The sequence below is a fragment of the Thermobia domestica genome, chromosome 10 (genome assembly GCF_964235325.1).
Source record: "Thermobia domestica chromosome 10, izTheDome1.hap1.1, whole genome shotgun sequence".
Taxonomy (NCBI): Eukaryota; Metazoa; Arthropoda; class Insecta; order Zygentoma; family Lepismatidae; genus Thermobia; species Thermobia domestica.
In genome coordinates this window covers 15,385,051-15,404,026 of record NC_137463.1, presented here as the reverse complement: position 1 = coordinate 15,404,026, position 18,976 = coordinate 15,385,051, and the positions used below count along the sequence as shown (strand labels likewise).

Sequence of the window (18,976 nt, the reverse complement as noted above, 5' to 3'; positions counted from 1 at the left end):
GTCTGGTGACTGGAGCGTTGGAGTCATGTCCGCGTGGTCCCAGGTTCGATTCCCGACCGGTGCCTTCCCAATTTTCGGCGTCCACTCAGCGTCGTGAGGCAAACTGGGAAGTCACATGAATAAAAGACAGCCACTACGTCTAGAAGGCTCCCGATACGCCGGTTAGCGATAGAGCGACGCGACGCGCTGACCACGCGTTCATCACTAGCCTATATGTAGTACCCCAAATCGCTAACAGATGGCGTGGAGTGACTCAGGCCCACAAATCGGGCCGTTACGCCAAGTGGTTCGGTTTTGGATCCATGAAGTAGTTCTTGAAATTTTGAGTCTCTCGGACACACAGAGTAAATAATATAAGGAAGATTTTGGTAAGACCAAACGCCTTAAAAATCGGTTGTTGCCTCTATTGTTTATCAGACGATACCTAATTCAATCGTCAAAAGTGTTAATGAATAGACAGCGTCTTGTCCAAGTACAACAGCAGTTGTGTTGTTTAATGGGTGAAAACCTACTTCAGAAGTGAAGATATGTAGCTGGGAAGGGAGCTGGCCACAGTGGTTAAACCAAAGGCCCAAATTGAGTTCCCGGTTCAGTGGAAAATTCTTACTATGAATTTCCTTGGCCTCGCATATGTAGCGGGGTATATAGTGGGAGAAAACATCATTTTTATCTCCCTTAATTTACCTGGAATACGGTTGAAGCAGGATCTCCATTCACTGCACAATTGATTAAGAAAAAAACATTTGTGAGAACAGATATTACATTGCTGAAATGTGACAAAGGTTTAAGAAATTTATACACAAGAGTTAATTAACATGGTTTTAAATATCTACACCGTTTCTTGCTCTGAGATCAACCATAAGCACTAATGTTTAGATATTTTCGTTAAATAATAGCCGTATTTAACGCACCTAAAACACCAAGCGCAAAAGTCTGAAAACAAACTATTTATAATAATAATAAAAATGGGTACAAAGGTTTACAATTAACATTCTAAATTTCGAAAAACATGTGTGTATCTGTGTATTATTCACTGATCTCGAATATATTGTAGAAAATTAGTTCATTTTAACCTTTCTCAATATTATTACATATAAACAGGATTCCTTGAGATTACTGAACGTCATTCGTAACAATACACAGAGCAATATTAAATAATAGTATGCAAGACAATTCGTTCCACTTCGTCTTACTGCTCTTAACATGCAAAAACTATTATGTCTGGTTGAGTGAAAGGCCCACATTTCACTTGCTTAGAAGCACAAAGGATTTTAAAATACACTCAATTACTTTGGAGCCGATTCTTAGGTATTAAAACTAAATACATATTTTTAGAAGCTACAAATAGATAAATCGTTAAAAAAATCATTTTGCTAAGAAATAGCATAATTTGTGCTGGAAATTCAGAAAAACAAGTAATTACTAATCAATGACAGCAGAATCAGTGATGTATTCTGATTACAATGCACAAAGAAATACTTATTTATAATCGCAAATGTATGCTTCACTGTCTTTGAAAAGCTCGCCTGTATATTGCAAAAGTGGCCTTACATAATTAGGCAGGCGCGGACATTTGAAAAGTCGAGATATACTACATCCACCGTAAGTTTCACCTAATTACACATTGTCTCTCTTGAACTCCGCGTTAAATATTAACTCCTCTGTGGCAATTTCTTCAACTTTTCTTTCCATAGCATCTAACTTTAGGTGCCAATTCTAACATATATCGTAATATCAAGAATCCACCAAATCTTTACTAATTATGGATCTTATAGGATACTTATTAAATAATTGAATAAGTATGTGCTTACTTTAGCGTAAATTTAAAAGTGAAAAGACGTTTAAAATCATTTCACTACTCTCTGATGTTTCCACCGCCTAGTTACATCAGACTCCTTGAAACATTTTCTACGTATAAGAATACTTACCCGTATATATTTGAATATTTAGCCAAAACAATTTAAATTTACTACAAAAGGATCATCAACTTAGCACAAGCGCTTTCATTTCCATAGTCTGTTCCAAGAAAAACTTAGTGATATATGATCAGTGAATTCAGTACATTTTTGTATCAACTACAGTGAAACCTCCCTTAACGGACACCTTTATAACACGGACAGATTTTTTTGTCCCGGCAAAAATATATGTTCTCTTATGGAATAAAACCCTCCCTTTTACGGACACACACAGATACGGACGCGGACAATCCCTTTTCCCTCTAAACGTTTCAATAACCTCTTCATAACGGACAGGAATTATTCTCGGGTCTGCGATAAATTAGACAGAAATGTCTTTTCCCCACAAATGTATCTGTCATGAGTCTAGACCTGGTGAACCATCAAACAGAACAGCTTCAAATCAAAGCATACAATTTCGCAACATTCTCAAGAACGAATTTGCGTGCGAATTAGGCCGAATTTTTATACATGTGATAGAGGCATGCTTTTCTTGCGATTTGGTAGTGTCTAAAGCTGATACACAGACAATTTTGGTGATGGATTTTGACGTTTTATAGAACAAAATTTTCCAGTCTGTACTTATATTTGTACAAATTTTAAAAAATCGTGATCCGAAAGCTAAATTTCGAGACTTTTTCTTGACTTTCATGACCGTTTTTTGATTTCATGACTTTCGTGACCGATAGACACCCTGACAAATTAAGTCTCTTTCCTCCCCCCACCCCCAACCTTCCCCCCCCACACACATTTCTTCGCAACCGTACAGAGGATTCTCAGAGGACACTTGCTTTTTTTTTTTTTTTTTTTTAAACCCTTGTAGAGGAAAAATCATGCATTTTTCGGTAAACAAAGGAGTTTATCGGGTTCCAGAATACGAATATATTAACACATCCCTGAGCAATATTATTATTTAACATAAATAAATTTCTCCTTCAGCCCTCTCAGTAGTTCAAATACGTACTAAATAGAGTATTTTCATATTGAATTTTACGTATTTATGCTCATACATAATATATTTACTGTATATTACTGCATATAATTACCGTTGTGAGAAATTAAATTTCTATAACCTCAGTAACGGACAAAAGTTCATATCCCAGTAGTGTCCGTTATTCAGAGGTTTCCCTGTACATTCTTTCGTATTATCTCATAACAAGAATTTTAGGAAGATCAAGAAAAGATAAAAAAATTGCGATCTTGGTCTACAATTAGTTCTTGGATCAGGGGCCACGAAATTTTTGAACGGCCCCTAAATCCAATTTTCGTATTTTCTACGGAATAAGCACATCATAGTTAAGTGATAGTTTGGGTTTAGTTACATTGTTTGTAGTTCTCCAGATATAAGGCCTACACGAAAATTTTTGATTGAAATATGTTGGATCTTTTGATCCAAAATGCACTATTATCGACAATAAATTGCGACTTCACCATTTACAAATCAGTGATATTCATGTGTAGACTTATCTTCCAAGAAAACGGAAGAAAGTGCTTAAGTGTGCCAAGTAATCTTTAAGTGTTTCTAGAATATTGTGTATACTTTAATTATTTTCTTATAATTTACGTTACTTTAGCTCTTCTACGATATTCTCATACTACGATGACTTTTGAAGGAGTCTGATGTAACTAATGAATGTGCCGATGAAGAAATCAAAGAATATCGAAATAATTTAACGTCTTTTCAATTTTAAATTGAAGTAAGAACATTTTACTCAATCCACCATTTTCTGTAGAATATCTCAAACATATACATATTAACAAGTCTTTAGCAGTAAATATGCGTTCTGTACAAATTTGGTGATGGATTTGTTATGATTGAGCTAAAATAATAATATATATATTTTTTTAAATGTTAAGTTAAATTTCACAGATTACATCACAACCATATGCAAAACTCAACCCTAATGTGGAATGAATTTTCGACAAGAAAGAAAGAAAGAAAAAAAAAAAAGTATTTACCTAAAAATCAGCTCCCTGAAAATTCCACTGGCATCATATCAGAATCTTACCACATTCCAATATAACTAAAACTGACGAGACAATGTACTGACACCATCAGAAATTTTAATGATCATTTTACTTTAACAAAAAATTGATTACTTACCAATATATCCTCTCGTGGGAAATTAAATATTCTTCCGACATATCGTAACAACAAGCTAGTTCCGTCTTCAGTGGTAAGATAAGGATAAAAATGAAAAAGAGAAATATGATATGTGAACAGGAATACACACCATCAAATGAGCATAACTTAAAAATAGGGACTAAAAAGAATGAGCAGAGCACAGTGGAAGAAAGAAAGAATTGAGTTTGAAACAAGCGTAGGGTTTATGTTACGTTGCCAGGACCAATATACACATCAAAGGTAGGTAGACAGATTTTATCAATGTTGCCAGAATCCAGACGTAAAGTCAGTTTACATTTATGAATAAAGAATGATTCTTTGATCTCCCGTTGTATTTTGTTTTTGCCGAATAATCACATTAACCTATTTTACATTATGTCTATGTGCTTTAGGTGAAGTAACAATCCTGACATACCCTCTTCTTGTGACTTTTTTGATTGTCTAGTATGTTCTTTAACAAGAGTGTTAATACTGCTCTTGGTTTGTCCTATATATGAAGAATAACATTGATACTGAGCATGATAAATACACCTGACTTATTTCACGGATCAATAAAGTAACATATAAAGCCGATCAGATGCTTTTCTAAACTTTTTGGGGGATATTGGGAATAGATATGTCATGCTTAGCAAGAATATGCTGAATTTTTTTGTCGATAGTTGTGGAAAGTATGGAATTCCTACTCAAGTTCCTGTTTCTTTGGGAATAGATTTTTTAATAACTTACACCGATATCCGTGTTTGGTTAAACCATTTTTGTAACTGTTCTTTTGTCCGATTTGATATAAAATCTGTATTTCATCATCGAGATCAGTTAGCCAATGACAAATTAGTAATATTCTACGAAAGAAATTTTTCCAAGTATTGACCTTGTATTGAAGGGCTGACTGTTGATGTATGTAAATAGTGTCTGCAGTGAGTTTTCGATATACTTTTGTTATAAATTTATTATGCAATCGGATATCAGTAAAAAAAAAAAAAAAAAAAAAAAAAAAAAAAAAAAAAAAAAAAAAAAAAAAAAGCAAGCTACCAGATTCACGTTTCTAGTCCCCATTGTACGTTATACTCATTTGCTGGTATTCCTGTTCCCATACCATATTTCTGTTATTCGTTTTTATCCTTGTTACCTTACCACTGAAGACAGAACTAGCTTATTGTTCCAATACGTTTGGAGAATATTTAGTTTTCTCACGGGAAGATATATTGGCAAGTAACCAATTTTTTGTTAATTTGAATCATCCTCTCATGCGCCTACATAATTTTAATGAACATTTTACTAACTTAAAATTTTGATTTCTGAAAATATCTTTCACTTCTTACCTTGCGACTCTGCCCTGGAGCGTTTTGTTCACAGTATAAAACTAGGAGAAAAGCAGTAAAAACGGCAAGCAAATAATAATAATAATAATAATAATAATAATAATAATAATAATAATAATAATAATAATAATAATTGTCTTCACCAGGCTAGAACAGTGAAAAACTAGGATTTTTGCCGGTCACGTCAAGTAGCAGTGGAGGAAACTGTGAAAAGACTGGCTCAAGTCATATGTTCTTGTGCTCACGCAAGGAAGGCTATTAGCTCATGTTAATGTATTTGTGCCAATAGTGTACTTTTTTTTTATTTAAAGTTTTCTCTCTTACTCCTTACTTAGCCGGCTCTCGTTTATGTTGTTTTGATTAAAAAAAAAAAGTCGTTCTATTCCATTCTTGGCTCCAAGTAAAATCCTTAGATTCAAATAATATTATGCTGTGTTACTTTTAAACCTGTCGAAAGAACCGAAACTGGGTATTTTTGTTTTATCATTTCCGAGATGTTTCTTGACCTGTTCTTTTAAAAGTTATTTTTATCATATAATATGGACTCAAGAAATTTATTTGGAGCCAAGAATAAGATAGAGCGATGCAACTTTCAAAATTCTTTTGGCCAATATCTCGGGAACGGTAAGAGTGACGCGAAAAATTCCATCACTTCCTTGAGATAGTTTTTTATGCTCTATCGAATGGAGGGCTCAAAATTGAAAAAATCACAAATAACAGACACACACACATTCACCGACAGAGAAATCAGTAATAAACTTTTTAGTACGTTGAAAATTAGATGGTTAAATGATAAACGAGAGAGTAATTTTTAAAAAAATGTATAGTGTTGGCACTACAACAAAAACATTAACATGAGCTGGCAACATTCTCTCCTCGAACAAAAGAACGTACATCTTGAGCCCGCCAATTCACAGTGTGATGCACTACCGTTTGAAGTGTGGCTGGTAGCAATCAACAAGGTGTCTTTCGCACTGTTCCACCTCGGTGAATCCGTTCCTTGATGCATTAACCTTTTTCAACCTATTTTGATCATCCGTGAATAAGGCTCCAGAGGGGAACCGAAACCTAAGAAGTAAAATATTTTCAGGAATCAGAATTTTAAGTAAGTACAATAGAACTGACCACTTGCGAGTACTTTCTTTTTAACTCTACATATAATGCAATTTATCAGAAGCTCACGTAAACTAACAACAGGAATGTATAATATACACCTGGTGCTGTTATATTTCTTTTCTTAAAAAAAGTTACACAACACTTATTTTTTACAATAAAAAAGAAAACATGGCATGATAATTTTTCTTACAAATACACAAAATGTTTCAAATTTATATTATCGAGAAAACCCACCCACAAGAAACATACACAAAACAATAACAGTTTTTCGTAAATAATAACAAAGGTTAAAAAAAAGCAATGGCGTTGTTTTAATCAGACCTCTCTATCCCCAATGTACATGGCAAATGATGTTAATTTTGTTTAGTAACATGTTTATACATGTATATAAAACTTTTTTTTTAAAAAAATATATACATACACATGGATTAATTTAATGGAATCAACACCATCTCTTTACTTTTCAATATAATAAATAACTTAAGGCTTCGTGAAAAACAAATCGCCAATGGAACATTTTTACATATTATCTTATGTTCAAAATTATCTTAGAGGCAGAAAAAAAATTGGAATAATTTTCATAAACCAGCAATTGACTCAATTTATATTAACATTTCTGGATACATAACATAGTAAATAAATAAGAAGCTGAATTTTGGAGAAATTATGTTTTACAAGTACCACGTCTTTTCTGTTCATTCTATGAATGTTTCATTTATCACTAGCAAGATGATATCACTGCCTGCAGTCTTCGGGAAAAAAAAATCTTACAGAAACTTAATTGTTGTGTCTTTCAGTTTGAGCACTACCACTGAATGAGGTGTTTCATTAATTATTCATTTATAAACGTAAACTTCTAACCTAGAATGTGTTCTTTAAAAACACTAACTAAATAGCTGCTCCGTGGCTCTTTCCAAATCCCAACTATACGAGGATAAGGCAACTCTCGCTGTGTGTTCTTCAACTCCCATATCGGTCAAACGACGAATTTTGGCATCAAAATCTGGATTTTTATGAGGTCCTGAAACATTTTTTTTAAAAAGAAAATTAATGACGTAACAGGATGGATATTGATAATGGAATTGTATTTAAGTAAGTATCGAAGTGGTAAAAACGGCAAATCGACGCTAGTTTCACTAAACAATTGTCATATTCTTTATGAGTGTGTTTTATTAAGAAATTATTCTGTTTGTAGAACTACACATTTTTATTAGTTTCTTCCAGAGAAAAGTGCAGCTAGTGAGTAAATAAATAAATAAATAAATCAAGAAAGAATGGAAAAAACGAAAAAAAAGGAAGAAAAAATAAATCGCAGGTAAAGAAGCAATGACATCGGTACTGGTCCTGATAACAGCTGAATACGAAAGATCACTAAATAGAAACCTGAATACTCAAGCACTTTTAAAACCGGTCAAGTTAAAATAATTGCCATTCAGGGGGGGAATTGATAAAAATATGTAGTTCTACCTTAACATTACTATCACGTCATAATAATTCAAACCATAATAAAAGAAGATATTGCCACACGAGAAAGGTGACAAAAATAGTTGTAGTCGAACACTTCTTCCAACACAGTCACCGGATACAATTTCATATTATGGAAGTGCTTCGTAATAGCAACCACTACTCTAAAAGTAACTAAAGAAACTACTGAAATTAAAAAAAACACTCCAACAACTTAAATTTGGCCAACTGAATCCTAATTGGAATACCCATATCAGGACAGAAAGAAAGGCAGCCAATCAGAGTTCATTAGGGGAATTAGGAATTACATTTCTGAGCTGTCGGTACGTATGGCCATTTTAGCTGGTCATGTATGAGTGATGTCCCTCAGTGATCATACTACCCGGCGAATTGAAGGAATGAAGAAAGCGACCTGGGATCTTTACGTTAGGTAACACAGAGTCAGAGTTTATAAACGACGGCACAACAGAATGCTGTTCTCTAATAGGAAGATGAAAACAAGGTAACTGAAACGATCGCCAGTTCTAAAGTCAGAATTACACGATTTTATATCCGAAAACTCTTCAAGAATGTCAAAACTCTCGTAGTAACTTTCAATCTAATATACATATCCTGAATTATTTACTAAAAATTAATGAAGTGCTATTAGTAATACTTAGGAAAAAAGCTACACAAGAATTTGTTATTAAAAAGTAGCATGTGAAAGAGCTATTTCAGAAGACATTTAGAAACATTTAGAAGAAACACAACAGTTCGGCCTGTGACTACTATGGTAGACATGGAAAACGCTATGAAAAAGATGGAAAGTAGTAAAGCCCCAGGACTAGATAATATTCTTATCGACAAGCATGGAACATTTTAAGTAAAGGAATGATATGGTTTACTCGAATTTTTAATGGAATAATAAAAAGAGGATTCAATAGAATGGAGAAGCAGCTAAGTTGTGCCGCAACGCTATTTGATGTTTCATAGCAAAGTAAAAGATAAAGTATATCATCACTGCTCTTCCTGGTGAATTCATTCGTTTATATTTCCTTGATGTTTCCGTTACTCTTTCTTACTCATGTGAACAAGGCTCCAGGAGACGGTGCAACAACACTGGGTAAATTTTTCTAGGGATTAGATCTTTGATAATTTCTGTAATCTAGGACTTATTAACGGAGAGCAGAAAGTGCTGAAATTGCGCAAATTTCCACCAACAACATGATTCGTGAAATTTTCCTTGGCGAAAGAAACGAAACTTAAAGCTTCCCTTTAATATACAAGGTATACCTTTTTCTGTTTTCGTCAATATAAACTCCATCCTGATAGTTTCACTAATAATTTTCCAGTCTATTGCTCTTTATTTATAGTACCCATCTCATTAAAATTTGCTATTAATTCTCGATCCTAATTGGCTCGTTGTGATTTTCGTTCCTCATTGGCTTCTTACATTATTCTTATTATATCCGCCACCAGCACACTGACCACTCATTTCTGTAACAATTTATATGGTAATAATATATAAGACATTTTCCTTACAGCCCAAGAACAGTAACTAATCAGGGATGTCTTCAAAGTTAAACCTTAAATCTGTAGATAACCTATATATTTCCTGAAAGAAAATGAAATGAAATCTTTGAGTTTTACGTTCCACGTTTATGCCGGCTAGGCTAAAGGAGACAGTGATGATGAGAAATTAATGAAATGGTGGAATGAAGAAAGTAGGAGAACCCTGAGGAAACCTACATACACGGTGTTTGTCCACCACAAAGTTCACTTGTCGCATTTCCTGTAAGAGTTTGTCGAGCAAGTTCCAAAACAAGTTTCAATTCCTTGCCGGAAGTGACCCCATTCCTTCAGGGTTGGAAATATATAGAACAACTTAACCTATATGTCCTATATATCAAAGTGATTTGCATGACTAGTAGATTAAGAATATAATATGAACTACTGAATTATATCCTATGTTAGTGGACCTATAAAGTTGAGAAAAGCATATCCATAATTTCCAGTCAACAGTACGTCATCTGGTATAACAACTAATATGACTCACTGTTATGGCTAGATCAAGGTTAAAGTGGATCTGAAAAGGTAGGAGGACGCATGAGGTCAAGCCGTCCCCCGTGTCTATCTTTGGCCATTGTAATTTTTTAGAAAGCGGGAGGGACGCCGCAGATATTTTCTGGAAATGGGGGACGACGTACCCCCGCGTTCCCACTCACTTTTATTCCTGGGCTAGATGTGACACATTCGGTGTACATATTTCAATTTGTACATTTTCAATGATTTCACCTATATACGTTGTCAGACCAGTACGTTCATTATATATTCGTCAACTGCTCATTTAGACGAGTTGTTTGATAGGTCACACGGTACAAAAACGTTCAATAGATTTTGAGTTACTAATTAGGGAAAACTAGTCGTGGTGGTAATTTGAGCTCATTTACTCGATCCGAAAAGCTCTTCCTTTGTAGCTATATATACCAGATTGGTCGCCCTTTAGGGTTTAAGCCCTCTAGCCACGACAAGGCTCGGGTGATGAGAGGGAAGAAAGCTCCGGCTGGATGCTTGGTTTTAGTTTTTGGCTATGTGTGAGAGTTACGTAACAGCAAGATGGTGCTACGAGGAATTGGCCTTTGTTGTAAGGTGTGACGGCTACGTAACTCATACTGTCTCACAATCACTCTACGGCGTGATAGTGAGGTTCATTAATATAGGATATTCAGAGTGAAATAATCATTTTTTGGGTTTATTAACTTGATATAGGATATAATTGGGCAGTGCATATTATATTCTTAATCTACTAGTCATGCGGAGTATTTTGATATATAGGATATATAGGTCAAGTTGTTCTATTTATTTCCAACCCTGAAAAGGTGAGGTCGCTTCCGGGCAAGGAATCGAAACCTGTTTTGAACCTGCTCGACAAACCCTTTCACGAAATATATAGGTTATCCCCAGATTCAAGATTCAACTTTGGAGTCATATATACGCAAATGAAAATATAAGGATCATTTATAGAAAGGAAAGGATACGTGATAGACACACCTGAAACATGTAAACAAATGCTTGTTTGTGATTGGCCAAAACTGGAAAATATAATCAAATCCTTATCTCTGGTCGAACGCCTGTCCACGATATTTAAAGGGAACTTCCAGGAATATTTATATTTTTTTGTTTCTTTCTTATAAGTTTATTTTCCTTATACTTTTTCAATAAGTATTTACTTCCAATAAATATTTTCTTAGTTTTAATCTTACAGGCAACCTTACAGTTAGACATGATACAGAAAATTATCGACTGGAACATGTAGCTCCGTCTCCCTCTCTAACGACACCCAAACACACACATAATAGCAATAACTGAAAATGCTATTGTCATCCATTACTTTGTACTTTGTACTTTTTTTTTTCTTTTTACCTAAAACAAATTGCATTGCTTTAATTAGTCAAAATGCTTATGGTAATGATGGCAACGTTGCAAACATTTTTTGCGCAATTTGAGTGCACCCTCAGGGGAAAACAGAAAGCTTTTAAGTGCAAAGGTTACTCAGGAATCACAATTGGAGGTGAGATAATTTGCAGAGTTTATCCATTCATTATTATTATTAAAAGCTAAACGCAACACTATGGTCTATATTCTGTCGTACGTAATTTGACCACATTCAATTCAAAGCATAAACATTTATGCCTTCACGCTAGTCTAGTGGCTAGCGCGTACACTTTTGGTGAACGTAGTCCTGGGTTCGATTTTTGTGATAAGACCACTAAAATTTGAACATATTACGTCGGTTCGGATTCTACCTGTAGTAGGTCCACATCTCAAAAAGAACGTGTTGAAAAGGGGCGTTAAATCACACACAACACTTCCTCACATCCTAAAACTGGATCAGTGGTAGAGAGCACACCTCTGGTGCGAAGGGTTCCTGCTTTGATCCTCGATCATGCGTGTCTGTGGTGGATAATATCGTGTATGTGGGTTTTCTCAAGGTTTTGTCGTTTTCTCCCACATTTTCATTCCGCCAATTCTTTTATAACCATTCACTTTCATTAACCATCCTTCTTCTTTGGCCTAAAGGACATAAGTGTGGGAAGTAAAAACTACATATTTCACGTCATTCAATTTCTGGAACTATGAGCACCTAAGTACGAGCCTATAAAACCATTCGACTACATGAATAATCATAATAAGCGATAAATGAAAGAAATAACCGATTTTATAACGTACAATTTCTTTAGAAGTACGAATTATATTGAAAACTCTCCAAGTTACTGTGCCAATACACTACGCTACCCCATCTGCTTCCTGAACGGACATGATTTCTGTCACACTTGAAATTCGTGCACAGCCACTCAGTCCACAACTGATCTCTTTTTTTTCCCCACTCTGTACGGTATATCATTAATAACGATACATTTTCACTCGTCATACTTTATCTTTTGTATAGCTAGGTATGAAGTGGAGTCCAAGTTTGTGTCAAATTTAGAATTTCTTTCAGCACTGAGGCTGTATGAGACATGGACTTACACCCTAATGTGTTATCCAAACCCACATGAACACCCACCGGGAATCGAACCTTGGCATTCCGCACCTAAAAGAACAAACTGATTCTATAATGATGAAGAATCGAGGATAAAGCAGGGAAAAGAGTGTCAAGGAATTACAGAATCATCTTGGTAGAAATGTTATTACCAAATTTGAAGCATCAATGCCAAATGTCAATAATTATCTACAAAAGACGAGGTGGCAGAATTTAAAAATGTACTTCTCTGGGGTACACTATCAAATTAAATAATAACTAGCCAAACCCGCGCTCTTTACATAGCACATCATTCACATATGAGCATGAATCTCCTTATCATTCCTCACAACATCTGTACATGTTCCTTTACAGACACAAGTGAAAGAAGTCTTGATAAAAATCGGCAAGAAGTATCATAAAGGGGAGATTTCTTCAATATCTCGCACCGTTTGCAAGATTTGAGCCTACATCTGGTTGGTGTTTCTAATTCGTGTATGATCAGTGTTTTCTTTCTTCTTGCATTCAGTATGTAATACGCAAATACATTACACACATATTTAATTATAATGTCAGTGATATATGGCGTTCATTGGGCAAAACACTCCAAACATTGAAGAAATGTTTTTTTATTTCCTTCCTTTTTCATTCTCATTTGGCCATGAAACGCTGGATATACTAACTAACCCTGTATACAAATGTGTGGTGTTGGGATGTATAACTCGTAGGATATTGTGCTTGACTTTTTAAAAATTGCAATATTTCCAGTGTACACATAAAAATGTAATAAAGAAATTACGGTTTTTAAGTATTCAATTAGAGCTGAACAATTTACACAAAATTTGCAAACGATCAGTGAAAACTCACTGTCGACATGATTAGCCACAAACATATAAACTTTTCTTGAGCACAAACCCATAAACCTAGTATTTTAATATATAGCTAGTAATTTGTTGATGCTGTTTTCAATCTTAGGTAAAACAGTAAATCTTCAGTTTAACGTTCTATGCTTATGTTCTTTATGCTAAAGAAACAGAAACGCAATTGAATGATGATGAAAGATAATGCAGAAGTTGAGAGAAACTGGACGATCTCGGGACAGAGACAATTTTCAGCTTACATGACCTGGCATCACACTTAACGATCCTTCGCACTATATGTGAATGCTTTATCAGTGAATTAATTTGATGAGAAATTTGTGGAACAAGCAAGACCCACATATACATCTATACATATAATTAATCTCCTTGATCTGTAAACGGATACAACTGGCTTGATAGCAGACCATCAGGTGAGCGATGACTGGTTAGCACATTCGCTTGAAACGCCATTATTTCTATGTTTCCATATCAGAGTTCGACATCTCGTGATTCAAAAATGAAATCTTAGCCTTTTACGTCCCACGATTATGTCGACTAGGCTAAAGGACACGGCGCTGATTAAAAAATGAATGAAATTGTGGAATCAAGAAAATGAAAGGAAACGGGAGAGCCTCGAGAAAACCCGCGCACACGGTGTTTAACTACCACAGAGCTCACTTGGCGCGAGCTGGGATCGAACCAAGGACTCCATGCACCAGAGGTGAACGCTCTTCCACTGATCTCGAGATGCAAGTGGCTCTCCAATTGTCTCATTATGTTGGGTCAGCAATAGAAAACGCGTCTTCAACCAGAAGTTAAGACGTGGACAATGCGCACTAGAGGTACGTGTATTAATCACTCAACTACAAGGCAAAGGAAACCGTGGTAGTCGCTCTCGCTGAATATACGACTTCCATAAAACCCATCTTATAGTATAATGAAAAACATACGTAGCCTTTCAGATAATAACGGCTAACCCAACAAAGGCTTATGTTCTAAAACGGAATGGTCAAATTAATCATCAATTTATTCTGAAATTGTATTTTCTAACGAAAAAGGAACGAATTCCACAAACTATATGGTTGCTACAGAGCAGTTTGCTATTACTACCCGAACATTTCAAATGTAATTGTACATTACTCGTATAACGTTTGTTGAGTTCTCCCTTATTACCGGGAACGCTTAATATGTACTCCATCTTACATTACCTCCTGCATAAACAAATGTCCAATGCCGAGCCGTTTGCTTGAACATATCGTAATTTTCTTTAAACTGTTTCGCTACTACAGCATCCTGAGGATCATCTGGTTCTGCGGCGGCAAGAAGAGCTTGTAAGGAGAGCAGGACTGTCCTGAGGGTCATGGCTGCTGCCCTGATTAAAAGAAAATACACATGCATCACTCAGAAGTTAAAAACATATCTGTGTTTGTATATTAATGCTTCTGTAATAGAAAAAAAATCCCACAATTATATCCTTAGTAGTATTAGTATTAGGTGCCAAATTGCTGTAACTTATTCTGTGTGTTCTGAAATTTCTATAATTCAACTTCGCAACCTTGATTTTCAACCTTTACACGACGCTTGATTATGAAAATACGACGTGTACACAAATTTGTGCCATTTTGCTGTAGTTCAAAAACGTAAATAAATACATAATGATGATGTGACCTTACTTTTATACTTAGTTAAAGTGTGTCAAATTTCAAGCTACTATTGATTGACTGCAAATTTATTTCTGAAGGATTTTTCTTATATACTTATTTATAAAATAAGATGGAGAACAAACGAAAACAAAATCATTATCGCTTGTATGGAATTTCTCGAGATCCTATGTAAAATAAAATATTATATATATATATATATATATATATATATATATATATATATATATATATATATATGGCCAAAGATGAAAATATCCTCCAAAACAATGTCATATCTCATGGTGATCCTGAAATGCGCGCCTATCACTGTAGAACACGACAGCGTCTAATTCCAGCTTCTAGGCTCACAAGGAAAGAAAACAGAAAAGAATAAAGGCATTGTTGGTCCAATACGCTGCGTACAACCGTTTTCAGATTCTGTTCACAGACAAAAAAGATATTCTCAATACAGGAATCCTACACCTGCCAAAACTATGTGCGAAACTCTAAAGAAGTTTTATATTGATAAATGAAGGAAACAATCGATCAGAGAGAGCGAGAGTGAGAGAAAAATAGAGAGAGAGAGAGAGAGAGAGAGAAAAGGAACGACCGGAGTGAAACGCGAACCCGGGATCTATAACTCAGGAGTGAGTGAATTTAGTCTACTCCCTAAACAGTCTTAAGAGTAACGCATTGTCGAAGCCGGGTAGTCGGCACGGTAGGCCGAAGATCCCGGATTCGAATCCCAGTCCAATCGTGCATTTTTTTCACTCCTTATGTACTACACAAGTTTCTGAAGATGTTCAGAGGATTCGAAGGCAACATCAGTAGGTTTCAGTGATGGTGTGGTAGAGAGTAAGTTATTTAACTTACAGGTGTCTACTTTTGTAAACAAGAGATAAAAACATCAGCAAAGGATATCAACAAGATGTCTTATACGATGTAGTCAACCTCGTAACAACTCTCTAAGAAAAAAAAAAAAAACATTGAGTTTCTTAATAGGATTATTCTTTCACACAGAGGGCCAAATCAACACATGAGTAGCTCACGAACAATATCTCAGAGTTCACCAGATGTGCGAACTGGTCAATAGGAGCCCAAATCTTTATCCGCTGGACTATCATTTATAGCATGTGCTAAACGTCACTCCAATGTGCAATCTCTACCACAATCCTTCGCTCAAACTATGAAGCGATTTTCCCTTCAAATGGAGTGATTTCGAAGACACGTCGTCTGGTTGTTTGCTACTTTGTAGTAACAATAATGGTGGTCATTTTGAATAATTTTAGTGGTTTTTACGTTGCTGTACTCCGATGAATAAATGTTATATTTCATTCCTTTAGCCTTGTATTTTTTTACATTCCAGCTCGAAGCAAGAACTTATGGCAGTACTATGCAAGGATATTATAAAATAGAGGATCTGCCCATATGTATCTATTAACTTAATGAAGCCTAAAAACAACCGAGCATCGGTACGTCTGACTGACTATCCTCGTTTCCGCCATGAATGTTGGGACAAAACATTGCGATCTTATTGGGCGGAGTAGGGGTTGTGAAACTGTGACCTATAGTTTCACGAATTTGTTCTGTAGGCAGATCCTGTATTTTGTAACACCTTTCGTACTGTCTCTCTTTTAACAATACAGTAAAAATTGTTGCCCAGCAACTAAAATAAATACCGTACTACATCAGAAGTGCAAATTAAACACCACCTTGTCAAAGTGTTTTTTTTAAATAGAAAATCACCCATTCTACAGCGATTTATTTATTTATTTATTTATTTTTTAAAGGAAGAAATGAATGAAAAGTCACTTGCTAACAGCGAAGAAGCCGACGGTAAGTTCTTGCTAAGATGTCTTTAATTTTAATGTTTGGTTTTATACAATCAACATTAATGTTACACATTGTAGTCTTTTAGCATAATAATTTCTACGTATATGTTTCAATTATAATGATGATTTCTCCTATTGCATAAGTATTTTTCATGAAACAATTGGTGTTAATTTATTTATTTTTTAATGAATGTGGCTTTTGAATTATCACAAAATCTTAACAATTTTCTAGTCCGTTTTAAATTTCTGTTTGAAAGTCTGTTATTGGTCTCATTTATTAGTAAGTACATTTCTCTTATTACTTTTATGATTTTCAGTTAAAAGAAACGTGTGTGTCAATATGGGAGGGTAGATAGATGGAGGAGTCTTTCAATCAGAACCACTGTGAAACAACGGACGTTGGCGGTATATTGACATTCCCAAGTTCTTCTTAGTCGATAACCCCTGACACCTCATCATCATTATAAATGTTTTTGGTGTTTTGAAGAATCTTATTCTCGGGGTGTGACACCTACCGAGGGAAAGCTCAGCCTCCCAAATGACCATATCTGCTTATCAGAGTCTATATCAGTCATAGGCTTTTATAATGTACGGAATACCTCTGTCATAATTAAAAGTATGTAAAGATTGAGACTGTCGCTTCTACCGAGAAAGAAGGGTTTACATTTTTATTTTAAATGGTGACGTACATGTATTAGTGGATTATTTAACATGGATAAGAGGTACTTGGTACCTAATGTGTTTATGATACTTCAGCACGTAATCTTGAGGCTATCTGGCTTGTTCAGCATTGTGAGACGCTTCGGCTGACTTCCAATGGGTAAGAATTAGGTCCCAGAGATGGTACAGAAATGGCATCTCGGCACAGAACAAACATTATGAGGTAGGTAAGATAGGGAATCATCACGACTCTGATACTTCCGGGGATCTCGGTTTCGGGTAGGGCTATACCAAGCTGTGGGATTCGGTATCTTATGCTCTGGACTGCAAGTAGGAGGTGAGCAACATTGCAGATGCTGGTAGATTCCCACTAGCTAGGAAGGTTCCTTCTACCAGTAGGTGTTACTAGTAAACACTCAGGGACATAAGGACCTGTATACAGGGTGCCCACAAAAAAGTTAAGATCGATTTCCCTGACATAAATTCTTGAATATAAATGGGAAGATATGGGGTAAGTTCTATCATACACTTTTTTTAACGGCCTTCTTCATCCCCATAGCCGTGAGTATATAATAATATATGTATGATACAGTAACACATACTTTGATATTGCAACATTTTTTTTTTTTTTTTTTGCTTGAAAAAACAATGAAAGCAATCAAGAATATATTGCCAACTCTCCCTGAGTCCGAATATACCAACTCTGAGACATACTAATCCTCACAGTTACTTTTTTAAACAGATTTTGTTTTGCTTTCAGTTCTTGAATTTGTTCTACGAAAGCGTCTTGTTCTTGTTTGTAACATTATTTTACTTGTTTCTTCCTTCTTCTAATTTCTTAACTTTAGAACTAAGTTTTCTTCTTTCACCTTTGATTTTACTTTCCTCTGCACTATAGATTCGTTTCTGTTTAAAGTATTGATCATAGCGTCTCCGAGCTGAACGAACTGAGAGAAGCATTCTTCGATCAATAGGAACAGATTCCACACCTACATACTACATAATTGCATCATGCACCTGCTTCTGTACTACACAGAATCTTAGATTTGGCTTTCTACAATAAATGTCCTATTGACAGAGAACCCGCTCTCCACTGAGGCATTGCCGTGGGATATTAACATATTTTCACAATATGCCACAAATCGGAATATTCTGGTTCCTTGGCCAATACCTTTGCAAAGAAGTCACCTAACCTGATGCTGTATCTTCTCTTCGCATTCTCTTAAGTCAACTACAAGAGACTCCTGGATTTCAGTACAGAAAGACATAAATTGACACTTTGCTTTGCCTGATATTCTGTTATGATCACGCAGAGTTTGTAGGAGCAAGTTCTGGATTATTCTTTTGTAGTCTGGGGTCCAAAGCTGACAAAGTACGTACTAGTTTGTACTTCAGAGGGTTCCTTTCCACAATCATCTTGATTGTGGTCAGCAAAAAATTTCGACAGTCAAACCTGAAAGCCTTGAGAATTTCTCTGATGCTTTCACTAGTTTTTCTGTCT

At 35.3% G+C, this 18,976-nt stretch overlaps 1 protein-coding gene across 1 annotated transcript in view; it reads right to left on the bottom strand.

The window, feature by feature from the left end:
• Positions 1-932: 932 nt before the first annotated feature.
• Ubc4 (ubiquitin conjugating enzyme 4) overlaps positions 933-18,976 on the bottom strand; it is a 36,336-nt gene continuing 18,292 nt past the window's right edge. Inside the window, exons 4-5 of the mRNA XM_081727752.1 lie at positions 14,549-14,712; positions 933-7,536 (exon numbers count right to left, since the gene is read on the bottom strand). Of these exons, the coding sequence (XP_081583878.1) occupies positions 7,400-7,536; positions 14,549-14,712 (301 nt within the window). The 3' untranslated portion in view covers positions 933-7,399. The remainder of the gene's footprint in view (positions 7,537-14,548; positions 14,713-18,976) is intronic.